Source organism: Citrus sinensis, chromosome 6, assembly GCF_022201045.2.
Source record: "Citrus sinensis cultivar Valencia sweet orange chromosome 6, DVS_A1.0, whole genome shotgun sequence".
Lineage (NCBI taxonomy): Eukaryota > Viridiplantae > Streptophyta > Magnoliopsida > Sapindales > Rutaceae > Citrus > Citrus sinensis.
This window is the reverse complement of record NC_068561.1, coordinates 13,102,312-13,129,778: the sequence shown is the minus strand read 5'-3', so window position 1 is coordinate 13,129,778 and position 27,467 is coordinate 13,102,312. Positions and strand designations below refer to the sequence as shown.

The 27,467-nt window shown below is 38.2% G+C and overlaps 5 protein-coding genes across 13 annotated transcripts; 1 reads left to right on the top strand and 4 right to left on the bottom strand.

The window, feature by feature from the left end:
- Positions 1–867: 867 nt before the first annotated feature.
- On the bottom strand, positions 868–1,636 carry LOC102620570 (zinc finger protein ZAT11). Its single transcript, XM_006480680.4, has one exon. It carries the CDS (start codon positions 1,547–1,549, stop codon positions 1,031–1,033), a length of 519 nt encoding a protein of 172 aa, XP_006480743.1. The 5' UTR covers positions 1,550–1,636; the 3' UTR covers positions 868–1,030.
- A 4,829-nt stretch (positions 1,637–6,465) lies between these two features.
- LOC102619120 (uncharacterized) lies at positions 6,466–10,503 on the bottom strand. Of its 9 annotated transcripts, XM_052443840.1 has the most exons (7): positions 9,662–10,503; positions 9,139–9,255; positions 8,450–8,898; positions 8,057–8,348; positions 7,764–7,961; positions 7,192–7,565; positions 6,466–7,111 (listed from the first exon to the last, which is right to left on the bottom strand). In XM_052443840.1, the coding sequence occupies exons 5-7, from the start codon at positions 7,777–7,779 to the stop codon at positions 6,935–6,937; spliced, it is 567 nt and encodes a 188-aa protein (XP_052299800.1). In that variant the 5' UTR covers positions 7,780–7,961; positions 8,057–8,348; positions 8,450–8,898; positions 9,139–9,255; positions 9,662–10,503; the 3' UTR covers positions 6,466–6,934. The 9 variants fall into 9 exon arrangements, with proteins under 9 accessions (XP_052299800.1, XP_052299801.1, XP_052299802.1 ...); XM_052443841.1 differs by lacking the exon at positions 8,450–8,898; XM_052443842.1 differs by having other exon boundaries at positions 8,057–8,898; positions 9,929–10,503.
- A 1,621-nt stretch (positions 10,504–12,124) lies between these two features.
- LOC102618816 (kinesin-like protein KIN-5B) lies at positions 12,125–18,902 on the bottom strand. The gene is made up of 24 exons (XM_006480672.4): positions 18,738–18,902; positions 18,416–18,599; positions 18,181–18,310; positions 17,918–18,073; positions 17,500–17,837; positions 17,270–17,408; positions 16,905–17,002; positions 16,650–16,806; positions 16,509–16,578; positions 16,347–16,423; positions 15,891–15,944; positions 15,732–15,812; positions 15,541–15,652; positions 15,375–15,461; positions 14,932–15,107; positions 14,668–14,829; positions 14,458–14,565; positions 14,198–14,356; positions 14,030–14,113; positions 13,731–13,936; positions 13,368–13,469; positions 13,160–13,269; positions 12,899–13,050; positions 12,125–12,749 (listed from the first exon to the last, which is right to left on the bottom strand). Exons 2-24 carry the CDS (start codon positions 18,595–18,597, stop codon positions 12,531–12,533), a joined length of 3,159 nt encoding a protein of 1,052 aa, XP_006480735.1. The 5' UTR covers positions 18,598–18,599; positions 18,738–18,902; the 3' UTR covers positions 12,125–12,530.
- Positions 18,903–19,730: 828 nt separating this feature from the next.
- Positions 19,731–23,764, bottom strand: LOC102618536 (diaminopimelate epimerase, chloroplastic). The gene is made up of 10 exons (XM_006480671.4): positions 23,743–23,764; positions 22,787–23,220; positions 22,502–22,669; positions 22,251–22,321; positions 21,905–21,962; positions 21,444–21,623; positions 20,773–20,857; positions 20,313–20,372; positions 20,143–20,216; positions 19,731–20,021 (listed from the first exon to the last, which is right to left on the bottom strand). The coding sequence occupies exons 1-10, from the start codon at positions 23,747–23,749 to the stop codon at positions 19,902–19,904; spliced, it is 1,257 nt and encodes a 418-aa protein (XP_006480734.2). The 5' UTR covers positions 23,750–23,764; the 3' UTR covers positions 19,731–19,901.
- LOC102618251 (pentatricopeptide repeat-containing protein At5g42450, mitochondrial) lies at positions 23,594–25,516 on the top strand. The gene has a single exon (XM_006480670.4). It carries the CDS (start codon positions 23,796–23,798, stop codon positions 25,359–25,361), a length of 1,566 nt encoding a protein of 521 aa, XP_006480733.1. The 5' UTR covers positions 23,594–23,795; the 3' UTR covers positions 25,362–25,516.
- The last annotated feature ends 1,951 nt before the right edge of the window (positions 25,517–27,467 follow it).

The window sequence follows — 27,467 nt, the reverse complement described above, 5'->3', positions numbered from 1 at the left end:
GCTGGGATCCAAAGCCAATACCAGCGACCTCCGCAGCTTCACCGGCATTAATTTTAATTGAATAAATTAATCTTCAAGTTAATGCTCTTACCTCCATGTTACTTGTATGTAACAAAATTTAAGTTAATTAACATGGAAAAAGCGACTTTGACCAAAAATTGGGGTACAAAATTTTGACAAGAAATATGAAAAGAATAAAATATCTTGATAAAAAGTAAGTTGTGCATAATTTTTTTTATGCCTTTGTCAAAATTTTGTAATTTAATATAATTTGTGATGGGTTATAAAGTAGATTCTTAGAGATAAGGATGTATAATGTGGTGTAATATAAAATGTGATGAGTTATAAAGGAGATTCATTTATGATCCTTTATGATAAGATATAATGTCTAAGAGTGATTGAATTTCCTGTCTACATAGTTCCTCGTCATGAGGCATTCCTGGATATATATATATCTAGCGAACACCCTCAAAATTTTTTTTTTATACGGACACACTTTTAAACCGTGTGATTTAATAGAGTCAAATTTTAACGTTATTTAATCACATATATTTATAGTGCATTAAAAAATAGCTTTATTAAGCCATATAACTTAACAATTTGTCTGCACTAATAAAAAAAATGAACGCAACCCCACGTGTGCGCGCGCACACACACATATAGAATTGTTAACGTGTGTATGAATATTATTATAATTGTTTACACTTGCAAAAAAAAAAGTTAATTTAATCTTAATTATTAAATTCTTGATTTTGAATTCTTACTCTAATTTTGAGAGTTAACGATGATTACATCATCTAATTTTTATGTGTAACATAATGGGCACAATCGCTCTTTCAAGAACAAATTAATTCAATCCTCGTCATCTCTTAAAGAAACATAAAAATTTCATATCATCATATAAGTGTACATAAAATAAATGAAAAAATGTGATAAGTTAACTATGAAACACCCCCCCTCCCCCGACGCCACCAAAAACCAAAAAAAAAAAAATTAATAATACAAGTTATGGCTCCAAAATTAAAGATAATCAAGTCATTAATAGATCAACCTTAGGAACCATCTTCCCAAACAAAGCCTCCAAATCATTCTCTAATGGAGTCAAGTTCAAATCCAATCCAAAAACCCTTCTGCTGCTATTCGATCTCCTTAACACCGGCGGCGACTGCGAAACGATCACGGCAGAATTCAAGCTTTCATTCATGGCGATCCTGTGCCTTCTCATGTGACCGCCCAAGGCCTGCCCCATAGCAAATTCCTGCCCACATATTGAGCATTCATGCAGCTTCGGCTTCGTCGCCGTCGTCGAGCTCAACGTTTTGGTCTCGCCATTGATTAGTCTTGGCTTCTTGTGGCTGGCTCTGTGGCCTCCTAGGGCTTGAAATGATGGGAACTGGCGATTACAAGTCTTGCACTCAAATACGTCGCTCGCCAAACGCTTCTTAATTGGCAGCTTTGCTCTATTGCTACGTGTAAGCAACATCAAACAGTTAGCCAGTGCTAATCTCTCCGCTATTTCTCCATTTGCTAAACCTCCCTTCACGGCCATGAGAGAAAAATAATAATTTTCACACGTAAAATGTCTCTTTATTTAGGGTTTTGTGTAGGTAACGTTTTGATGGAGACAATAAATCTCAAAGTTCTCATATTTATAGGCCTAGAAACTTTGACCCTCGTGTGCTTTCTAAACTTATTTTTTTGTTGTGTTGGAAGGGGTATCTGTTGGAATAAAGAAAGTTAGACTACATGCTTATTTGACGACGGCACAAGTATTCTTTTGACTGAAAAGAAGTTTCTCCACGTTGGTATTATTAATTATTTTATAACTGAAAAATTAAATGAAACTATAGGGATCGAATGGATATTTTACCGCACGCGAAAGCGTAAGCAGTGAAGTGTCTGGTGAAGGAGTTGTAAAGAGACGAGTCCCCGTTGGCGAGCTAACTGTCGCTTGATGGAAGCTTCGTCGGTTCTTTGAACGAAAAAGCATAATTTATTGAAGCCTTGATCTTGCTTTCAAACGCGGGAGCTGGATCATTAAGAGAATGTTCAACGTTAAGTGACAGTCAAAATGGAACAACAATTTCTTGGGATGATTTCTTTTCTTCGTACTAGGAATTAATTTTACACTTCAAACTAAAATTGCTGCCAAAAATGTTTGGATAATAAAGATAATGGTATTTAATTGAGATAATAAATTAAATTTCTCATGTGAGGACGAGATGGTTTTAATTATATAGAGAAAAATGTTGGAATAATTTTTTTGTTGTGTTTTTTTTTAAAAAAAAAAAACTAGTCTTAACAAACAAGCCTCCTCATGTGAAACATGAATCCAATCCGCATGAAACAAAGGTCTAGAATGGTCAAAAATTAATTGACAGAGACAGGAAGTGAGCAGGTGAAGGGCCTTAATTACCTCTGATACAATGATTCTAATAATATTAAAGACACGTGTTAACGTAATCTGGATATTTTATTTGTGTAATTGAGTATTGTTATCCACGATAAAGTGTTCGGTGTTCTAGCCACTTGGGTTTTAGCCGAGTGGTGAATCATTATTTTTAAAGTTGAGGACTATGAGTGTAGTGGTTTTAATTTTTAGTTTTAACCTCTCTCATCTGTGAGGGTTATATGTCTGAATATGTACTTCATAGAATTAATATAATAATGTAAGTCTCAAGTTATATATTTGTGTCTGCTCTAATGGCATTTGTAAATATCTATATAATATAATAATCTGATATGTAATCAGTATTAAAAAAAAAAAAAAGTCTTCGATGTTTTTGGAATATTACTCTCTATTCATTTACTACCTTTTTAGGAAGGAAATATGAGGCCAATGATGAAGCGCCACGTGTCGATATTTAAGAGATTAATTTATCTCGGGTCCCTTGGGTACCCCGGCTACCCTAAGCACTCCGGGGGTATCTCGGGTACACCATGAAAGGATATAAAAGTCTTCGTAAATATGTGAAAGGATATGTGGGCCCCGAATCTCAAAAAGATCGGTTTGATACATGTAAAAAAAATAAGAAAATCTCATGCCGCAAAAGAGGAGACAACCGCCTGTCATGCCAGCGAATCTGCCAAAAGTGTGATATTGTGACAGTTGGGACCACCAGCTTTTCCTGCTACGCCTGTAAAATTACAACGGAATTGTAGAAGTACGCGAGACCACCACATTACGCCTAGCACGTGAATACGCCACAAACTTACTCTCCACTCATATTTTTGAAACATCTAAGCCGTCATACACATGAAAATAAGAATATTCCTGATATGACAGCAGGGAACGCCACTAAAATAGCGCCAGGTGGCACGACGATCGGGGTACACCATATAAATACTCAGGTTTGATTTTTATTAAGTAAGTTAACACACTCACCACAAAAAACTAGGGTTTCTTCAACCTCAAAACCTCCATTACCGAGAGCTTGCAAGCTCTCTAACCTAAGATAACCCGACTCTGACTTGAGCGTCGGAGTGTGGTCGCCGGCCACCACCGACTCCACCTCTGACCTCTTTTTTGGTTGTTTCGCAGGTTTAAGGCGAGTTTCACTAGCCCTCCGTACCTGAAGTCAGACCCCTTCCATATCCACCGTCATCTCAATCCTCCTTCACTCTGCAAAAAGCCTAAACAGCCCGCATGTGCCGAACAAGCGAGGTACCCCGCTCCCCGACAAAAATATAAATTTATTGCTCTTGGGTTGGTTTTGTGGTTTTTTATTTATTGACCCAAAATCAGCCGCAAACAATTGGTGTCGTCTGTGGGGAGTGCGCAAAAAGCCTCCATACGGTGCTAAGCTTGTCGGTACGTGTGCTTGCACAACCATGGCACCCGACGTACCCGCTGATAACCAAATGCTAGGTCATGATGGAGCGGAGGACCACGATAGTGATGAGAGGGGTGACTCGACTAGAAGGGCATCCCGCCTAGAGAAAGGCAAATTTGTTAAGCAATTAGCTGGTATTCAACCCGACGAGGAGCCCGTTACTCATAAACACTTTGAGGATTTGGCTCATGCAATTCTTAGAGCAATAGGATCTCGTGTACCCAAAGCAGCCACTTCCTCGGTAACTCAAGATGTCCTGCCCCCATGCGGTGAGAAGCAGATTATACCAAGATCTGAAATACCGGAAGGAAGTAGACAAAAGCATGGGCTGTCGAGCACCCGTTCAAAGTTTCAAACCGATGACTCTCGGGAAGAACGCTCCACTGCTTCTTGTTATTCCCGTAGCAGCCAGGGTACCAGATGTAAACAAAAAGTCCATGAAGATCTACGGCACAAGTTGAACACCAAAAGAGCTTCCCAAACAACTGCGGCATCCTTAGGTGCACCTGGGGTATCCCGCGATTTCCTGGAAAAAATGTAGTACCTCGACGCTCAAGAGAAGCCCCTTTTTGAAAAATAAAACCCCACCAATGCTCTAGCGCCAGCAGCGTATAACTCGCCATTCACCATGGAGATTCGAACAGCGGTTCTCTCGGAAGCGTTCATCATGCCTCAAATACAACAATACTCGGGTACCTCGGATCCCGTGGAACATGCTGAGTTGTATCGTGACCAGATGATGATTAAAGGAGTGGGCAAAAATGCTATGTGCCGGATGTTCCCGCATACCCTCACCGGACCAGCCAAATCATGGTTTCGATCGTTGAAGGCAGGTAGTGTATCCTCCTTAGACCAGCTCCTAAAAGATTTTGTTCATGAGTTTGGTTATGCATCCACCCAAGATATAACATCCTCCAAGCTTGCTTTCATCAAGCAAGGGGATTTGGAGCCTTTAGCCGAATACGTAACCTGCTTCCACCAAGGGGTGTTGTATACCGGTATGTTTGGTCACCAACATACTCACACTCATTTTGAAAAGAATTTGTGTTTGAGGAAGTTATAGCGGTCATTTCAAAAACACAGCCCTCTTTCATATGGGGAAGCTCGTTCTCGAGCCCTACAACAAATAGAAATAGATGAGAAGTGTAACCTAAAGCGGGAGGAAGACAGAGTCGAAGTTGTGAGAAATAAGAAGAAACCTAAGAGAGCCGAGGTACCTCAGGTACCCTCTCGAGCACCCCGGGTACACAGCTTACCTCGTCCAACCCCACGTGGGAGAGGGCTGAATATTCCTGGTGTACCTCGAGTACCCCAGCAGTCCAATGACATTTATTCGCCTTACTAATTAGGCGCTTGCAAGACAATGAAGAGCTGGGCGGTGGAAAGTGTTATAGACAACTAGTCCTCTAAAACAAAAAAGAGTAGGGCCAATTGAGGTAGATGCGGTTATGAATGATGTACCCGCGGTACCCCAAAGTCCTAATTCAGCGTTAATCGAAGAGTTAGAGGTACCCCTGGATCCCCAGGTGCCGAAGGAAGAAAATGAATGAGCACACACGCTACTCTAAATGAAAAGAACAATTATAAAACACTTATGAAATGCTGCCATACCGAGGAAGTACTACTAATAAAGGGAAGCACTTTACCTCTTTCTATTTACTTTATTTATTTTTCTTCAATGCTTATGCGTTTATAATATTTGATCTATTGTGTGGTGTACTTTATCATGCGGGGTACCCAGAGTACCCTAAACTGATTAGTTGCACTTTTCAATTCTCCAAGTCTCTAATGACATGGGTGATCTTAGGATCCCCCATTTCTTTAAGATAATAGAACATTATCATGTAATGATCTTGGTTCTATCGTTTATAAGTATGTTTTTTACTTTATGAGATGATGTGTATTTTCCTTTTTTATTACCGAATGTGATTGCAGTTAAATTTTCGCCATTAATGTGACTCTATCTTATTACGCCATGTCTTATTCAGCTATAATTGCTCCATTTCAAGATAATCATGGGAACCTGAGGTATCTGCCTCGATTCGATCGTGAAGATCTGTTCGAGGTCAACGTCAATAAGAAAGAATACAACAAATTTAAAGATGGAGGGTCAGAGAAGGCTCGAGGGCGAGGTAAACCAGCATACCTTAGTGCCATGAGGCTCCGTTAAGGTATGCACACGCCCACACCTCCATTCTTTTACTTGAGCCAAGTAAAGAATAGATAAATGAAACGAGGTAGGCAAGCATGTCCTTCAATTTGCATTATTTTATTAAATATTAACTAGAAGTAGATGGCAAAACTAGTATATTTTTAACCATTTCTGCAAGAAAAGAGGCCAAGAAAGTCCTCGAACAAAAAAAAAAAAAAAGGTACATGGGGTACCCAAGGAAACTCCACAAGTCTATTCGAGATACGCCATAACCTTTATTTACATTTTGGTTGCGCCAATTATGAATTTCATTTTATATTATGATGATGCACAGATTATTAAATTTTTGAGATACACCATAATCTTTATTAAGACGAGCAGCGAGCATGTCTACGGAAATCACCACGCAAGCCCCAAAAATACATCAGCGGGGTGCCTGGGGTACCTGAGAAAACCCCACGAGTCAACACAAATCAATCATAAGCAAGAAATTCAATGGCATTTATAGAATTTTAATGCGAATAAGTAGCAAGATTGCCGAGGCAACCTTCCAAAAGATAAGTATCCCAACACACCAAAAGGATGAAACTATACTACAAAGGTACATAAGCAAAGAAAGAAAGCTGCTAAGGCATCTCGAGATAAAACTCTAAATAGCAAGATCAAGCAGAAGAGGGGACATCCTCTACACCGTTCCCCTCAACGGGGGCATCAACAGGAACACTCGCGGTCAAAGAGCTGCTACCCACACGAACAGCACTAACCGAAGGAGATCCGCCTAGAGTACTTGGGGTACCCCCGAAGATTGTTGTGGGCTGTAAGATGGTGGAGCCTGGGTTACCGTCTTGTGCTCTATCACTTTCAGGATAGTCGACTTGTCCATCATCTCCGATTAGCGAGATAGTAGCCCACCGTGCTTAGACTTTACCTCTTCTAACTTCTTGGACATTCAATTGTTCTCTCGGGCGTGGTCGTCCAAGCGCCTTTGCAAAGCCCTGACCTCCTCTCCCAGCTTCTCTTCCCGAGACTGGCCGAGCCTAACCTCACGTCGCAGCCTCTCTACCTCGGTCTGTGCAGCCGAGATGCCACTAAGGTCTCGGAGACCATGGCTAAGGTAGAAAGCCGCCTACACAAATAATAATAAAAAGAAGAAAATGGAGTCAGAACGATATAAAAAAAGAGAGAAAGAGAGTGAGAGGCACTCACGTCATGACAAGCTTTGAGCGCTCGGCTATAACGCTCATTTAAGTCCAATCTATCTGCCTCCATGGCCATGTCAGTGGAAATGCACTCGGAGGAATGAAGAAAGTAATCGGGAAGATGAGATATCCGCTTATTTGCCACCAGGTCCAGCTCACCCTCCACAAGATCTCCAGGAGCCGTGAACAAAGAGCTAAGCTTCCTCTTGTGAGTAGCCGGGGTACCCCGAGAACTCCCAAAAGATGAGACGGACAATTTGCCCTTGCCGCCTGGAACGACGGGAGGTCGGTCACCTTTTACTGAGGTACCCAGGGTATTGGAGGAGCTGCCGCTCATGCGACTGAAGAAGGCGTCAAAATCTTCGGCAAAAAGGTCCATACCTATCCAACAGCAAGTAAAAAAAAAAAAAAAAAAGAGGTGAGACAAAGAGACAAATCATGAAAATAAACAACAAAGTCGTCATTAGCAAAAAGGCACATTAAGAAAAAATAAGAGATGATCACCAAAACAAAAAAAAGAAGGAAAAAAGTTTGTTCAAATAATGGGAACACCCCACAGAACCAATGAAGGCAGGGTACCCCAACAACACCACATAGCTGTACGTGAATCGCCCCCCGAAGAAGACGAAAAACTCTTCTCGATCAGACCAGCTCTCGTCAACCGGCTAGTGCTCAAAACATCACCATCACTCTGCAAAAACTGGAACTTCTCTGTAACACCACTCACTTTTCTCCCCACTTCATGAACTGGGCATGTTCCCTTGGTCCAAGTGATGTCTGCAAAAATCCCAAGAAACAATAAATAAGAAGAAAATTCATGCGAGAAATGTATATATAAATAGAAAGGGAGAGAAGAGGAAATAAACACATACTATCTTCATTGAAAAAGTTCCGAACTTGCACAACTTCATTCCCCGCTGGAATGCTCCTCCCCTACTCGTCCTCAGCCACAAACCACCCATATCTGTAGCCCTTTTTCAGCAAGGGATCCAGTCTCACCAAATTACCATGAACCCCTTAAGTAGCAAAATAAACTACGGATAAACCAACGGGCTTCTTCAACTGATAAAGCCCCTTTAGATCTCCATAAGAAATATCCTCCCCAAAAATATCTAGCCACAGAACCTCCAGTCCCGTGAGCAGTCTCCAACCGGGTAAAGATAACTGTCCGGGAGTAATTTTCATCTCAGTAAATATTTTTCTAAAAAATGGCTGAAGAAGTAAACGGAGACTTAGGTCAAAAATGTCAATATGGAAGGCAATACCTTCAGAATGGGGGTGCTCAGGGCGCTCACCCTTGTGAGGTACCCTCAGGTGGACAGAAGGATGTATGTTATATTTAGCTCTAACCCTTTCTAAATCTCTCGGAGTAGCCGGCCTACCCCATAATGCATAGAGCTTACGAGCTACAGGGACAGAGGGAGAGATTAGGGGAGGTTCTGGAATGCTGACAGGAATAGGAGATTTGGGTCTGGAAATCTTTGCACGAGTTTTTCTATGGGCTGGATTGGCTAGGTGTTTCCCTTTAATCTTTGATTTTTTACTAGGTTTGGTTCGAGATAACTTAGGACTAACTGAAGGGGACCCATCGTCGTCACTAAGGGATATATAAGGGGCTGAATCAGAAATGGGAACCTCCTTACTCGTCTCCCCCGACTCCCTGACCACATTACGACCCTTTTTTCCCAACAATTTTTCTCCCCATCTTCTTTCCCTAAAAACACAAGACACAAGTTGAAAAAGAAAGCCTCCACATCAAAACATACCCCCACAACTTCAGACCTCATCCATCACAAGCCAAACACCAACATCCACCAATAAAAGCATAAATAAAAAAGAAAAATGCCAACACTTTGCATGAAAACTTGAAACAAATCTTGAAACAAATCTAGAAACAAAGCCACAACATTATTTTTCAAAATAAAGAAGCAAAAATAGGTATAAAAATTCATACCTAGATCTCACCGAGAGCAGCAAATTTCAGTCACAAAAAAGTAAGTTTTAGACTATAAATCGCCAAGAGAAGTCACAGATCGCCAAAAATTGCTTAAAAGATGGAGCTGTGCAGAGGCTGTCATGGACACAATGAAATTCGTTAGAGATAAAAAGAAAAAGGGAGAGCCTGGAGATAAACAAAAAAAAAAGAGGAAGTCAGAATAAAAAAAGAGCTTGGATGATATAAAAAAAATGGGGAGAGCCTGGAGATTAAAAAAAAAAAAAAAAGAGGAAGTCAGAATTAAAAAAAAAAGGGAGCTTAGATGATATAAAAAAAATGGGGGGAGCCTGGATAAAAAAAAAAAGAGAAGAGAAGAAAGAAAAACATGTGCTGCATGGAGAAGTATGTGTGTATACATATATTATAATAATAGTTATAATAAATGTGATAAAAAAAAAGAAGCCAAAGAAAACGCAGTAGAGGAAGAAAAGAGAGAAGAAGAAAAAGAAGTGAATGCGGGGGAGAGAAACATCACGCCAACCTGCGGGAAGGAGACCTCGCTGGAAGCCGTGAGACACGGCCGCGCGCCGGGCAGATCGGGCATCGGAGATCGCCTCAGCAACCGCTAAGAGCCCGCCGAAAACGCGCAAAAAGAAGTGCAGCCGAGAGGGAAGGAAAAAGAGAAAAAGAAAAAAAAGAAGAAGAGAAAAGTAGAGTTGACCGAAAGAAGGGAGAGAAGCAAAAGAGAATGAAAAAGTGATGGTGGGCCAAGAAAGAGAAAGGAAAAAGAGAAGTAAATGAAGATTACCTGGAGGAGAAATGTTAATAGAGTCTGGAAGAAGATAAAGAAAAGAGAAAAAGGAGAAATGCAAAAAGAGAAAGAAAATGTGATGGTGGGCTGGGAGCAAGCAAAGAAAAAAAAAAGGGAGATGGATGCCGAAAGGGCAAGAAGCAAAAGGCAGAATAAAGAAGAAAAAAGGGAGATGAGGAGGCGTTGGAAATTGGAGAAGAAGAGAAAACAAATTTTTTTGGGGATTGCAAAATGAAAGAGAGTAAAGTGGAAATAAAAACGTGTAGAAGATGGTTTGCCAAAAAAAAAAAAAAGGAAGATGACATAAAGCCTGTGATTGAAAAGATTTGACTAGATTTGAAATTCAAAAGCCAGAGCAAGAAGAAGCCACGGGAGGCAATTAAACTTGATAGGAGATTTTTTGGGATTTTCAAAATAAAGTGGTAACATAAAAGGAGCGGAGCAGGATTAATTCAACCTGACAAATCATACTTTATGAAGTGAGAGGTTAAATAATTTTTGCAGAATGGTGTTTTCAAATTCAAATCATGTGTCAGGTGGTTACCGCTCCCTCAAGAAAAGCTGGAGAGACGTGAAGACATGCATCAGTTTGATGTTTCAAAAAAAAAAACCAGGGGGATGTTCCTCCAAGAAGACATGCATTAGTTCAGTGTGTAAATATCACCACGTGTCACGCACAATTCCTCTAAGAGTTTCTTGTGCATCAATTACATTCGCCACAAAGAAACTAGGGGGATGTTATTTAGGAAGGAAATATGAGGCCAATGATGAAGCATCACTTGTCGATATTTAAGAGATTAATTTATCTCGGGTACCTCGGGTATCCTAGGTACCCTGGCTACCCTAAGCACTCCGGGGGTACCTCAGGTACACCATGAAAGGATACAAAAGTCTTCGTAAATATGTGAAGGGATATGTGGGCCCCGAATCTAAAAAAGATCGGTTTGATACGTGTTAAAAAATAAGAAAATCTCGTGCTGCAAAAGAGGAGACAGTCGCTTGTCACGCCAGCGAATCCGCCAAAAGTGTGATATTATGACAGTTGGGACCACCAGCTTTTCCTGCTACGCCTGCAAAATTACAACAGAATTGCAGAGGTACGCGGGATCACTCCACTACGCCCAGCACGTGAATACGCCACAAACTTGCTCTCCACTCATATTTTTGAAATGTCTAAGCCGCCATACGCATGAAAATAAGAATATTCCTGACATGACAGCAGGGAACGCCACTAAAATAGCGCCAGGTGGCACGGCGACCGAGATACACCATATAAATACTCAGGTTTGATTTTTATTAAGTAAGTTAACACACTCACCACAAAAAAACTAGGGTTTCTTCAACCTCAAAACCTCTATTACCGAGAGTTTGCAAGCTCTCTAACATGAGATAACCCGACTCTGACTTGAGCTTCGGAGTGTGGTCGCCAGCCACCCTCGGCTCCACCTCTGACCTCTTTTTTGGTTGTTTCGCAGGTTTAAGGCGAGTTTCACCAGCCCTCCGCATCTTAAGTCAGACCCCCTCCATATCCACCGTCATCTCAATCCTCCTTCACTCCACAAAAAGCCTAAACAGCCCGCACGTGCCGAACAAGCGAGGTACCCCGCTCCCCGAAAAAAATATAAATTTATTGCTCTTGAGTTGGTTTTGTGGTTTTTTATTCATTGACCCAAAATCAGCCGCAAACACTACCTATCACTCCTGTATATATTTTATTATTATTAATTAAAACACACGTGTGATAAACAGTAAATAAAAAATAAGCAGTGTTTCAAGAGTACTTGAGAATTTTATGCTTTGTATACACATCCAACTACACACTCTATAACCGTATTTGTGAAAAAGTGGACAATAGTCGCTATCTAAATATCGAAGGGGAAAAAAAATGGCACGTGGTTGTTAAAGAATTATATATGTCATGAATAATTAAGTCATGCAAGAAAGGATCAGCAGTTATCATCAGCTAGCGCCGCCGGCTGAAGTAATATTCATGAAATAATTCACTTATAAATAAATTAATTTATCTCTTTAATTCGGCGACTAAGATTTGGTGTGAAGCATTTATTCCTATATTGAACTAAATTAAAAAACAAAGCAATTAATACACACTTCCTGTAATCCACAGACATGCGGTTGCTTTTTGAATGAGCAAATTAGGCGATGGCAATAATTTTTCCAAGCTTAAGGCGTTAAAAATTGACTTGTCACATAAATCAGTTGAGATTGTCCAAGTGAAGCTGCTTTGGAAAAAATGAATAAATAAATAAAAAAGACCAAAATGGACAGAAGTCCAGCAGTCAATAACAACCAAATTGCTCCTGCCTCCTGCTTCTAAAATGTTCAAAAACTCTTTGGCTAATCGCTAAAGCTTTCAGGTTTAGTTAGCGGATGTAACTTGTAAGTTCACAGGAATAGTAAAAATTATTGTTACAATATAATAGACCATATATATATATATATATAAAATAATGGTATCAACTTCTTAACAAAATATGCAGACTAACATGGCTAATCTTAGAATTGAACTCATCGGTTGATGAGCAAAGGGCGAAGCTGCTCTTGTTTAAACAGTTCCGATCATGTACCAAAAAGCTTGAAATCAATTGACATCTGAGAAAGGAGTTCTATTAGGTGAAGCTGCCATGTGCAGCAGCTGCGGGATCTTGCTTTCATGGTGGCCTAATTTCGATCTGTTGTTGTCTGAAATGTTCTCTACTTGGAGATTTTCGAAGGCAGGCGTTCTCATCTCTTCTATGGATGCCAAGCTGGGCACTGTTATAGCTCGTTTCTTTGGTGTCGTGCTAGTGTGCTGGTCAACCTGTTCATATAAGAATGTGTGTACAGTTCTGTGAGGACTTCATTAAAATTCAAAGGTACATTTTCAAGGAAATGTGAAAAATAGGATTTAGGGAATCAAACACTAGTATATTTCAAAATGACGTGAAAATTCGGGCAGTCAAGACTTACCATGTAATCTTTTGTGAAGCACTTTTCTGCTTGGTTTCTGATGGTTGATAAGTTTTCACCATGCTTTTCTTGTACGAATTTTAGTTGATCCAAGCAAATGGTAGTTATAGAGTCAATTTCCATCTTACTTTCACGATCCCGCATTAGCAAATCTGTCAGGCGCACACACAAGTGTTATTGGTTTAGGCACAAGAAGAATACTCAATTTCATAGAGGAGGAGGCAAGGAGCTCTTTTCTGGTGCATAACCAGTGAGAATTACCATTTACAGACACAACGATATCACCAGCTTTAGCACCAAAATCCATATCCATTGAAGAACAAGCAGATTTAAATTCTTCATGTGCGGTTTGATTTGCACTAATATTTTCCCTGTTGAAACACTCATGGTATGATAATTCAACTTAAGGGGGAAAAAACAAGAAAAAGGATAGATTCAGATAAACTATGGAATGAGAAAAAGCACTTACTTTATAGCAGATTTGATCTCCGCAGTGCTGCTTGTATTAAGATTCCTTATGTACGATTGAGCATATTCCCACTGCTGCCTAGAAGAATCTACAGTCTTTGAGCTGCTTGCAATGAAAATATGAGTACTTAGCATTGATTACAAAATACTTGCATTTCAATGAAATTGAGCTTAATCGCAACTACTCTGTGAAATGAAGGTAAATCTTGGCTACCCCCATTGGGGAGTAGCCAGCTATCCCCGTTTGATTGGAGAGTTTAGAAAAATCTGCTGTCAGATACTAGGATTTGTAAACTTATATAGGATGAGGAATTTTCCTTTTCTGTTATGATTGTTAAACAATGTAAAAAGGAAAATTGCTGACCACTCTTGGAGGCTGTTTTCCATGATAGCTCTGGACTCGGCTGCTGAGAAAGTGTCTTCCATGAAATGACTTTCCACATTTTGTATGTATTTGCTCAACTCCTTTCTAGCATCGGTTGACACCTGCTGCACACTAGAAATCTCATTTTGCAATCTCTTATTCTGCTGTATATTTGTGTCTTGGATGTTACTCGATGCCTTTGAGACCTAAAGATTAAGATATAATGTCAAGTACAAAATAATGGAAGCTGTTCAAAATTCAACAGACACTCCAAGAATTGATGATATGACTCATCTCACCATAGCAGTTTTCCGTGATGTCAAATTTGCTAATATCACGGCAATTTTTTCCAAAGCATCTTTTTCCTCCTTAGCAGCCTCTTCCTGTTTGTACAGCAGTGGGTGTTTGTCAGTCTCTATACTCCAATTAATCTTTACATGAATCCATTCTCCAGCATAAAACCTTACCTTAAATGTCTTCTTGAAGTTATCTAATTCCTTTGATTTTTCAGTCTGACTTTCTTCAAGAATTGTCTTGAGTTTAGAAGCCTGACGATGGATGTCATTGAAAAAGTCCGTAGTTGCCTTTGAAATTTCTTGTGAAGAAATCCAGCTCCGTTGTAAACCCTGCCAATTCCAATAGAATGATCTAAATTAAATAAAAAACTAGAGACTCGAATGATATACCATCAGTGAAAGGAAATAAAAATACAAAGGTGCCACCACACCTCTTCTTGTTGTTGAGCAGATAATGCTAATAGCCCTTTTTGCTGACTCAGAGAATTCTTGATGTCCTCAATAACCTCCTTGCCCTCCGACACCATGGTAACAAGAAACTGTAAACCAGGAAAAAAAAAAAAAAAAAAACAGGAGTAATTTTAGCATTTCCATTTGAAATATATTCAAGGAAGAAAAATTATTCTCCTCTGACTCCATACTTGCTCAACGGCCATGGTTTGAGACGAGACTTTAGAGCTTATCTGCTCCATGTCAGAGGATGCTTTCTTTTGCATTGAATTATCAAGTTCCTTCAAGAGTTCTAGGCCTGCAGTACATGTCTCTGACATTTTCTTAATCCTTGATTCCAAGATATGTGTTGCCTGTCAATCATTTTATGGTCAATTATCATCGAGATAATCTGATAATAAAAAATAATAATTAAAAAACAGAAGAAACAACAATAAACAATTTTGGTCTCTTACATCGCATTTACTTGCTAGGAATGACTGAGCATGCTCTTCCATGCATCTTAGTTGTTGCTGTTGTTGAGAAACTGAACCAAGAATGGTCTTGTGCAACTCTTTTAAGCTCTGATCTAGCTGAGAACCAAATGATAAAACAAGGCTCTGATTTTCTGCTTCCATCCTGTCTTTTTGATCTGTAAAGAGTTCAACAGTTTCGCTTATTTTCATGAAAACAACCCTTAAAGACAATGAATTTAAGATGTGCTTATGTGCTTTCAAACTATATTAGCCAATTTCAAAATCAGATTACTAGATCCATATTTAAAAGAAAATAAGATATTAACAAAAACCTATAGAACATTTTGAACTTCATTTAACGCATCAAAAAGATTTATGAGAAATACACGTTAAGAAATATTCATTAGTGCTATTTTAAACAAGAACTGAACAGTTTTCCATACCTAACTTTGAGAAGAGTGAAGTTATATCCTCTGATGCATTTTGCAACTCATTTCGCAACTCCTTTGCTTGTTCAATTATGGATTTTTCTGTTCATGGAAATAGTTTTTAATATATAGGTAACACATAATGGTAGGTCCTAAATGTTGATGATGATTAGTATCTTACCAGAGCATAGCAACTTGGAGATTATAAACTCCTTTTTCTTGAGAGTCGATAGGGCTATCATGTGTTTCTCTTGAAGATCAAGCAATGCTTTGCTTCTATTTTCCAGATTTATCTGGAGAAACATTCATTACATTATTATCAGAAGACAGACAATTGAGCACGAATAAGAAAACTTTTAGCTTCATGATTACCTTGCATTCCTTGAGCTCGCTTTCAAGATCTAGTTTCTGTTCTTGCTCAGTGAGATACAGTTCACGGAATCTGTCAACCTCCTGTAAGAAGGTAAGAGTCTCTTAAACTGCCGCAAGCATCGTATATGAGAACAGGAGAGAACGAAAATTAAGTTATACCTTCTCACTGAGGTTAAGGTCATTCTCCAATTGCTCGATCTTCTCAATCCTTGCCTGCGAGGTGTGTTCATCCATATGCATTAAGATTTCCAATCAAATCAAGTTCCATGTAGGATTGAGAATTTCATTGATAATTGCAGGTCCTAAAATTACTTCATAAACTGAATGACAAATGGTTTATTGGATATTGAATATATGTAGATCAGCTTTTGTGTTTCACATTTGGTGTGGCCTTCAACTTAGACATAGGTTCTAAACTTTTTTCCTTTTTTTTTCCCTCTTTTGAGGATTTAGTAGATTAATTTAATGATTTGGAGAAAAGTGATAGCTTGAGAGTTTCATGACTGAGGATATTTGTGACTTCACTAATAAAAAGATGCATATGAATCTATAAAGCACTAACAATATGGTCTATGTATTAAAAAGATGTATGGAACTTCATTTTTAAAACTTTACCTTCTTTTCAGCTTCCTCCTGGGCATATCTTTCATGCGGAACGTAAACACCATTTTTGTCCCTAGCAGCTCGAACATCTACACATTAATTTTCTCATGGATAATAACCAAACCCGCTCTTTGTTTATGTAGAATAATCTACAAATGCAAGAATATGTCAAACCTTCTTTCATTCTCTCAATTTCCAAGTACAAATCCTTAAGCAGCACAGCTTTGGACATTTTTTGGTTTGCCTACAAAGATAAGCTTCATCTCAGTGGAAAGAATGAAATGTAAACAAGGAAAAAGAAGTTGATGAATAAACCTCTGGTTTATTTTTAATGTTCTTAGCACGGTAGGCATAGTCTAGAGTGCTCATAGTTTCTTCCAAAGAATGGGCAGATGGAGAAATTGTAGCAATGATGCAAGTTTTTGTTTTCCCTCCCAAAGAATCTCTTAACAGCCTTGTCAGCTTGCTATCCCTGTGCAGAAATTTTGGCAAACACGAAAGAATAGTTGAGAAAAGCAAAATACAAAAGAACCAGAGTACTTGAGTTAGTTGGCAGGCATCTGAAAGAACCTATAAGGAATATGGGCAGAATGTTCCACAAGAGCATTTATGACACGGCCCAGTGTGAGTAAGCTCTTGTTTATTTCCCCCGCTTCCCTTGCACGACCCTGTAGTTTAGTTGAAGATTTAATTATAGTAGCCATCATAAACCTGAACTTAAAGGAAAAAAAACTAAATAAAAAACTTGTTCGGAAGCCTGTTCTTTACAAAATTGTATGCATGAGCTTCTTAGATTTCCAATCAGTAATTTCTTGCAAAACTAGATATTTGAAAACTTATAAAAGACATCACAAGTTTTTGTTCTATATAGCTAATAAACAATCAAATTAATCACCAGAAACATAAATTCTTATATCAACTAGAGATTTTCATACCTCTCGTGCACCTGAACGAGATATATTTTCTGATCCTGCCAAATCAACAAGATTAAGCTTGCCACATTTAATAAGCTCCTCATCTCCAACGGCTGCTTCTTTAATATGAACAGTAATGGAAAAGACAGAATGGGAGCGGCTGTGAAAGAAAAGAATCTAATTTAGCAAAATTTCATTTCCATAATTCAAAATTTGTGTGTGTGTTGAAAAATAACAGAAAAGAATTCGACCTGCTGCGCTTGTTTAACAATGTATCCGCTGTGCGCCTTTTTGCCGATCCCCTTTCCAAGATGGTATAAATATCATTTGCACTATATACAGCTTCTTCTTCAAGGCCTCTTACAACCACACAACCCTTTCCATCCTCCATCAAGGAAATGGGTTTCTTCTGCTTGTCTTCAGTAGATTTTGAATGATCTTCCTGAGCTAACAAATCAGTTATATCTTCATTGTACAGCTCTAGAAATGACACTTTCATGCTATAGTCAGCATTCTGAGCCTCAAGTGTATCGAAAATTTGGCGAACTGCTCTTGGAATAACACCAGCCTCAGCAGGTAGATCCCCACCCTGCAGCATTTCATGAGACTAAAGCCTCAGCAGGCATCAAAAACATGGACGACTAAAACTATATTTTGTCTTTTTTGTACCTTATTTCTCATCCCACCCTCCATTGTATATGTTTTGCCCGTGCCTGTCTGCCCATACGCGAAGACCGTGCAATTGAAACCGTCGAGAACTTCATTAACAATGGGAACAATTGCTTGGTCGTATATCGATCTTTGTTGTGCTTTTGGTCCAAAAACCTAGCAAAAAATTTAAAACAAGATAAGACATTCACATTTAAGCACGCAACTCAGAAGTCAGAAACATTCAATTGCCTAAAGCAATCAATACTGAAACAGGAGCTTACCTTATCAAAAGTAAAGACTCTGTCAATTTGCTTGTTGGCAACACTTTGCAAGACAGTAACTTCTCTTTTATCTTCACTACATGAAATCACTCTCGGTACATTCGATTTTTGCTCATCATCACTCAGCGGCCTGATTATATCACAATTGAATTATAGCAATAATCCAAATGAGTCCAAGAATTACAATTATTTGAGACTTCACAAAAAGCAGAGAGGTAGGCAATTGGAATTTGACCTGCATCTTAATAGAACTTGCACATTGACCTCTTTATCTCTATCATGACGATTTGAATTCCAATCGGATCCTCTTGACTCAGGACGACGCCGTTCGGGACGAGGCGTGAGGAAAGGAGACGGCGATGGCGTTAACCCCGTTCCAACTTTTCTAAATTGATCGGGAGTGAGTGACATCATCATACCTGCATCATATCATGAAGATACCAAAACCTAATTTACTCTTTATCACTCAGTTTTCAATATGAAAAATAATCAAAGACGTTTCTTTTTCTTGTAGAAAGTTTAGAAAAGCTTCCAGTACAAAGAAACCGGCAACTTACCGCGACTGTTTGGCTGAGAATCTGAGATGAAGGAGCGAATTGGAAAGAACTTTTTGATCGTGCTTTTGTGTTTTTCACTTTTAAGAACTCTTTGTAATGAATGATCGAAGATTATTATGCTTTTGTTTAAGTGTATCGCAGGGAGTTTTTCAAATTAAGCAAGGGGCTTGATTCTGTAACGGCTAGTTTGGGTATTTGTAAGGAGGAAATAGCCGTTGTAGGTAGCCTTGGCCTTTTTTAAAAAAAAAGTGGGCCCCGTGGGTTAAAATTTCAAATGAGGCGCCTCACCTTATTGCGTTTTCCGGTTGAAACTTCAAAGTGAAAACTTTACTCTAATTGGAAATGGAGAAAAGCTATCACCAATCTTATGAGCTCTCAATTCTGTTTAATCAACTTCTTGTAATTATCAAGTAATTATCTCAAAATATTCATTTCAAACTGACGTGATGCTCCATCAAGAGGATTTTGGTAAGGCTTCTTCGGAGGTAACGTCACATCCCTCTTAATTGATAATCTTGTGGTAATCATTTGGGGCTTATAACGATAATTTAGCCCGAACAAGAAAACAATAATGACCGAATCAAAGTCATTTGACAGTGCAGTGTGTCGTTTCAAATGCTACAGACTACAGTATTACCATGCGCTATTTTTTGTCGGCTTTATGACGCTATTAGGGCCAAATACCCAATAACCCAAATGTTCCAGAACACTAGAAATTCCCACTTGACCAGACTACTAGTACTGTGGATCATTTTAGAGTAAATACGAGAGACCATATGGTATCTTGAAGACACAGATTAATTACTGTATATTTGACTAAAGGCCGACTACTCATCCTCCAGCCGAAATATATACATGTATATATATATCAAATAAGACTTCCAACCTTTCAGTTATCGTCTTCAATACACAAGTTTTCATTGTATTTGCACCCAGATCTTTTGGCTACCCTGATGTGCACGGTTGAAAAGAGAACCGAACTACCAAAGCATATTAATGCGTAAAGCTTCAGCCTTAAGAAAGTAAATAAAGTCATAGACAGCATTCACAGAACTAGAGCACGGAGAATACAAAAATTTTATTCACATTCGTACATCTTTCTAGCTAACAATGCGCGTCTGCAAAATTCAGGTAATCTGAGACAAGGAAGTTCTCGACAATAAATTAATTTAGCAGGACCGATCCATAAAACACTACTTCTGCCGGGCCAGTCATATATACATGGTTGTCTTCCTCCTCCCACTCAATATCCAATGGCCCTCCAGGTAGACCGACAGTGCATCTCTGTTTACCGAGAAAATTGGTAAGTACGAGGAAAATGAAATACAAACACAAAGAGGGATTTTGGGATTGTTATGGCATCCTAAATGGTTATAACATTTTCTTATTTCCATGTTAAACTTACTCTCTCGGCATGACCCTCAAGAACTGCTGCGACCACGACTGCACAAGCACCAGTCCCACATGCCAGGGTTGCTCCTACAGTTAGAAAGAAAGTCATGAAACTTTTAGCATAACAAAATACAATAATCCCATGACTTTTAGCACAGTGAAACATCGGCAATAATTACTAACCAGCCCCACGTTCCCAAACACGCATCTTCAGTTGTGAAGGAGAAATAATCTCCACAAATTCTGCAAATCACATCAGACAAAATTCATGACAACTCAGTTTATGTCATGACAAGGCGAACTTGTGTATTATGATAAAATGCAAAAGGAAAGGACCAAGATCCAATATGTCCTAGGCATGAAGATGAAGATATCATATTTACCACTTTTTCTTTACTAGCATATGCTAGGAAGTTTACCAAGGTCCACAATTTTAGAGGCTTTGAGCATTAATGATACAAAGTTTAATTCAAACCTTGCAAACTCATTTACAGTCATAAGACTGCAGAGTTCAATTATAACTTTACCAACACCAATTCTACAAATGAAATGAACAATAATTTTAAATACAAAACCTTATAAAGGAAAGTATTGGACTCATTTCCAGTAAAAAAAACATCTCCATAATAAGATAAAATCTAACCTGTATTAGTTCGTGCTGGGAACACAGAATGATGCTCAAATTTAGGACCAATTTCAGCCAAGTTTAGTTTATCAACCTTCAAATTCTGTTCAATAGCAATCATTAAGCAAAGAGATCACTATCAGAGAAATAAATGAATGAGATTGAAAAGAAAAAGTTACACTAGAATGAGACAAGTACTTCGGATAAGAATAATTATACAATAATCTATGAGCATATAGAACATTTTTGCACATAGTGATGAGAAAGAAGCTGCCCAAAATCAGAGATTGAGAAGGAAAAATACATTTTGTTTAAAGCAGCATGAACTTTGTTAATTCTTTATACTCTTTCTCCCCATTCTACTCATCATTTAGACCAGTGTAATAGTAAAAACATTATGCCAACAAAGCTAATAGAGTTCTAGCCTTATAGGATATGCGCCATGCATGAAGTTATTAGGCCCTACAAACATAACAAAATTGTTTCTAATAGTTAAAATGCTTGTGATACATTTATCTATAGAATATTTTTACTCAGGTTAACGTTTACTTCAGTGATAGATACTGTACGATTGATGGCTTTATATATGTCAGAGAGAAATAGAGCAAAAAGCAATACCTTAAAAGATATAACAGGATAAACCCAACAAAAATATCATTCTCACATAACAATTTATTCAGAATGCATACCTGCCCTTCTTTTGTACCAAAGGTTACACAGTGAGGGTTTCCCATGCTAACACAAGTCACATTCCATTTAACACCATCAACATCAAGTTCTGACTTAACAACAGATTGATCTTTATTTGCTGATAAACTTGTAGGTACATCTGAAGCTTTAAGTATTGGTTCACCCATATCCACTTTGACCTGAAAATGCAACAAGTGACTGATACAATAATGATACACACACAAAAAGGATAAGGTAGCTTGTGATACAAAAGCAGAAAAGAACTTGAATTGAAGCACAACATAAAAAGCATGCCACCAGAAAAAGCAGATTGATATTTTAAGTAATTATGTTGCATCTTGTAACTGCTTCAAAATATACAGAGCTTTGCCACATGACATGTTTAACGTCCTCAAAGCACTAACATGTTAAGAAGTTAGGAGGATTGCAAATATGCAATAAAGGATTCTGAATAACAAACCTTCCCGTCATCTTGAATTTCTGGAACAATGAGACCAGCTCCAGTGTGGACAGTGAAACTGCATCAATTACCAAAGGAAAACAGATTAGTAAATACCCTCCACGAATAATCAAGATGGAATAAAATAATTAATTGCAATATAATATTTTTCAAACAGTTTCTTTTTACTGAAATTTCAATATCAGTTGCAACTTCCAAATTAATTTTCTCCAAAAATTGACTTAAAAAACAATTGGCAAGCACAGCATACAATTTAAGTTTGCTTATGTGCTGTACTGAGTGATATCCTAGCAAGAATTATTCATTGATAAGACAATACAATGTAAATCCAACTGGTAAACATCACCTTTGCTTCCCATTTAAATTTTCAAGCTCAGCAATGAATCTGGCAAAGCATCGAACTCCATTGCCACACATCTAGAAGACAGAAAAGTGATCATTAAAATCTGACCAAAACTCAATAAATAGCAGCTACACACAGTTTCCTCAACAGTAGAAAATTGTTTTATTCGATCAATATCCATCACAGAAGCAAACATCGCAACATAACAAATTCACATAGATCAACCACACAGGGAATTAAACAAAGGGCCAAACCTCTGGCTCGCTACCATCAGAATTGAAAATTCTCATTGTATAATCAGTGCCATTGACTCCAGGCATGGCGAAGATCACTCCATCGGCCCCAATGCCAAAATTCCGATCACACAGCTTCGCCGCTTGCTCCGGAGTTATCCTAGGTTCCGTAGAATTCCTGTTATCAACCTATTAAAGAGATAAAGATTTGAGTAAAAATTTTGTAATTTGACTAATTTCTAAAGAATTGCTAAATTTTCTCGGGAACCAAGCAGAAATGGAGAAGAAGAAAGAGAGAGTTAGCACCAAAATGAAGTCGTTGCCGAGGCCATGGTACTTGACGAAATGAAGGAAGCCGCTCTCTCTGCGGTCAAGAAAAGAGGTTCGCGAAGCGCTCTCCGGAGCGTGAATGCTGCTCATAGAAGATGCCGAGACGCGGAAGCTAGGGACTTTGAGAGTCAAATTGGAACTGAATGGTCGAGTCAACGAATAAGATAAAGAGGAGGATCGAAGAGGATTGATTGGAGTGGCAGAGCGGCGAGTTACGGGCGTGACGGAGAGTGAGCGCGTGGTGGTTATGGCCATGCTCGATGCTTGCTTTGACGGCTTTTCTGTTTCTGCTCTTGGTCGCGGTAATGTCAAATGCGGTGGTTGGTTTAGTTTGTGTGATACAGTGCCGTTACGTTGAAAAGAGAATCTAGGTTTTGTTGCAAGAGAAGAGACGGTATCCTCTGCATTTCCTGCAGAAACGTTACCGTATTATTTCTAAAATAAAACATCTTGTTACGTTACATAATTTTTGTACACCCGTTTATTGAAAATCTAACTGATATGAAAATATAAAATAGTAAAATCTTATTATTTGTACAGCAATTGGATTTTTATCTAAGAATTACATATGAGGCAATGTATAAACAACCTCTAAATCAAATTTTTTTAATTATTTATCTTTTCATAATTTGAATTCGGGTGATTTAACTGAAAAAAATTTCATAAAAATCACTAAGCCAAACTTTTAAAGACCTCACAATACTGACATAAGATTGATTCACACATCACATATTTACAGGATAAAAAAAATCTTAATAGTAAATCCCTTAATTTGAATACATAGTAAAAATTATTATTACTTTTGTATTAATGTCAATTATGTTTTTCTTTGAACCTAAATAGAACGTAATTTGCATTAACACTAGTGTTTGTACTACTAAAATCAGCATGTGAATGTTACATCAATCATGCATTAATGGGATAAAGCGAACCTTTCATGGTGTGATTGGGAGTTCAAAATCAAGATAACCCGCCAAAATCACACATGATCCAACTATTATGTATATGCAGATCATCTCTCTCCCTTAACAAGCTCAGCAAACTGCACTCTTTAGCCCCTAATTACCTGATTGAAACCCAAAAAGCCAGCGTACAAAAACTCGAAACCCCAGCTATTCGAACGGACAGTGTTAGCTGCGGTAGCGAATCAGACAAATTTTCGAGTGTTCACCAAGTGTTCGATGAAGTGCCTGACTTAAATGTGGTTTCCGCCACAACCATAATTGGCCGTTTTGCTAAGCAGCACCACTATGAAGAAGCCATATATCTCTTTTCAAGAATGCTTCTGTTGAATATCAGACCCAGCGAGTTCACTTTTGGATCTGTAATTCCCTCATCAACTGCTTTAGAGGACCTTAATTTGGGCAAGCAACTACATGCCTGGGCAACAAAGGTGGGACTTCAGTCGAATGTATTTGTGGGGAGCGCTATTTTGGATCTTTATATCAAGCTGAGTTCAATCGAGGAAGCTACACGAGTTTTTGAAGATACTCACAATCCAAATGTTGTTTCTTATACTACTATGATATGTGGGTTATTAAAGAGGGAAAGGTTTGAAGATGCTCTGAAGCTCTTCCAAGAGATGCCCCATAGAAATGTTGTTTCGTGGAATGCAATGATTGGCGGGTATAGCCAAACGGGCCGTAATGAAGAAGCTGTAAATCTTTTCATTGAGATGTTGAGAGAAGGGTTGGTGCCGAATCATTCGACTCTTCCATGTGCTATAATTGCTGCTGCCAATATAGCCGCACTTGGTATGGGCAAGAGTTTTCATGCCTGTGCTGTCAAGTTCTTGGGCAAGCTTGATGTGTTTGTTGGCAATTCTCTAATCAGCTTTTATGCAAAATGTGGAAGCATGGAAGATAGTCTCTTGGTTTTTGACAAACTCACCGAAAGGAATATTGTTACTTGGAATGCTGTAATATGTGGTTATGCACAGAATGGAAGAGGAGAAGAAGCTATAGAGTTCTTTAAAAGGATGAGGATCAATGGTATTAGACCTAACGGAGTCACTCTTCTTGGCCTGCTATGGGCATGTAATCACACAGGGCTCGTTGAAAAGGGTTATTCATATTTCAGTCAAGCTAAACTTGAGGATCCCGGTATGCTAAAGCCTGAGCACTACGCTTGTATGGTTGATTTACTCTCGCGTTCAGGGCGTTTCAAGGAAGCTAAAGAGTTTCTTTATGATTTGCCTTTCGATCCTGGAATTGGGTTCTGGAAGGCATTGCTCGGAGGTTGCCAAATTCATTCAAATGTTGAACTGGGAGAATTCGCAGCACGAAGAATCCTGGCATTAGATCCTGAAGACGTATCATCTTATGTGATGCTATCAAATGCACTCTCAGTGGCTGGTAAATGGGATAATGTATCCAATATAAGGCGAGAGATGAAAGAGAAAGGAATGACGAGAGTTCCAGGTTGCAGTTGGATTGAAATCAAAAGCAAAGTTCACGTTTTTGTTACTGGAGACCGGAACCATCATATGAATGATGAGATTTATGCGGTATTGAGGTCTTGTACAGAGCAAATAAGGGAGTTTGAACTTTGAAGCTTCAAATTTTCTTGTAGGTTATTGAATTTATCTACATTAGCTTAGACCTCAGTGCTATACTATAATGAGAATGAGAATGTAATATTCTTTTTGCGAGATTATAAGTTGTATTTATTTGATAATCGATTTTGGTAATTTTATATATATATATCGATATTGATGGAGCGAGGCGTAGCGGAAGCGAGATTGATTGGATAGAAAACACTAGATATTGTTCTAGTATTAGACCAAGTCAACGTGATTAGCTTACGCTCTAATCAAAGCGTGATTAGATATCATTCTAACCAGGATGACTCAATGAGATTTTTAATAACGCATAAAGTGAGATTAGATGACGCTCTAATTCAAACAACTCTACAAAAGAGATTTTAATAGATAATCCTAGAGGGAATTATAAAATGAGAGTTTTATTGAATAATTGAATCTGAACTTTTCAAAACAGTGACAATGCCTCTCTATTTATAATAGAGGAAACCCACTTCCCTAAGTTAACTTAAAATGAGAAACTAAATCACAATTATAATGAAAATAAAAGACTAAAATACATACTATAATTGACTCAAACTAAAATAGAAAATCCTAAAACAATAAATATTCTAGAATCCTAAATTACCTAAAATAACTTAAATTAACTTCCTACATCATTCTCCCCCTCTTAAAAGAAACTCATCCTCGAGTTTAAATACAGTATGTAGGATGAAACTTATAGTGTAGGTGCAAATAATCTTGTAATTCAAACTTGTAGCCTTACTCATCAATCTTCCTCGAAACTTTGAAGTATCCAAACTTCATCAACTTCCTTCACTTGTACATTCTTTGAGCTGATGGCAACTTCCAAGAATGAACAACGATCAAATAACTCTTGCCCTTTCCCAATTCTCGCTCAATGCGCTCTCCAATAAATTTCACATTTTCAATCAAATCTTCTTCAAGCACAATCTTCTTGTCTTCAATGTGAATAGGTAGAACTATTGCAATCATTTCAACTTTTTCAACTTGATTTTTCTGCACATCCTCGATCGTACTATTAGGGTTATGTAGAAATCAAGGGTAGGTTGTTCTACTTCGTCAAAAATCCCAGAGAGATTAAAAAATTCATCATCTTCAACACTTGTCTTGTCCTCCAAGGAAACATCATGCAAATTCTTGCTCTTGTCCTCCAAGGAAACATCATGCACATTCTCGCACAAATTTTCTGATTGAAACTTCAAATCAATAATAAATTGTACCTTTTCCTGCGGTATCTCACGCGAGTCTTCTTCCTCAATGAAAGGAGAACTCTTTGGTACATCTCTTAGCACTTTCATAGAAACACGCCATTCCTTGATTAAATTCTGGACTTCATCAAGTTTCTTAATCGCATCATCAAAGTTTTTTTGTTGTTGTGACTCAATTTGCGATTCGATTTTCTTGGCTAAATGAATTGCGTGTTGTAAATTGTAGATAGTGTATGTAGGCATTCTTTCTTGAATATGCAAATTAAGCCCTTTAATAAATCTTGTAACTGTATTATCTTCAGGCTCATAATAATAATCACATCCATAAAGTCGTTCATAAGCATAAGAAGAAATGGATCTTGTATCTTGCTGTACCAAACAATAATAAAGAGGGACAAACTCGGATCGCGAAATACGCTTTATACGATTCCATGATCAAACTTTGCATTTGCCTTGCTCAATTCGAGAAATTTGCAACTCATCCTACCATTATGAAGCACTTATGCTTAATCTACTAGCAGCAAATGATACTTGTTTTTCTTTGGGAGTTCACCAAAATAGAAACCAATGCTCAACCTTGTCTAACCAATCAAGAAATTTGTCCGGACAAGTGTAAGCAAATAATAACGGCACATGATAAATAGGAGGACAATAATGGTAATTTGCCATTTAAGTTTCCACAAAATGGCAAACTGTAATTAAGGCTCAACTCTCAGGTTTGGTATGATCATTTTTCAGAGTGAAGATGGTAAGAGAAGGTGGTTTTTAAAAGAGTTAGGGGCTAAATTAAAAATTAAATAAAATTATCGGGTGAAACTGTAATTAAGCAAAAATTTATGTTTCCTGTGACGGTGGTTGGAAATTGGTTCTGGAAAATTTGAGGTCG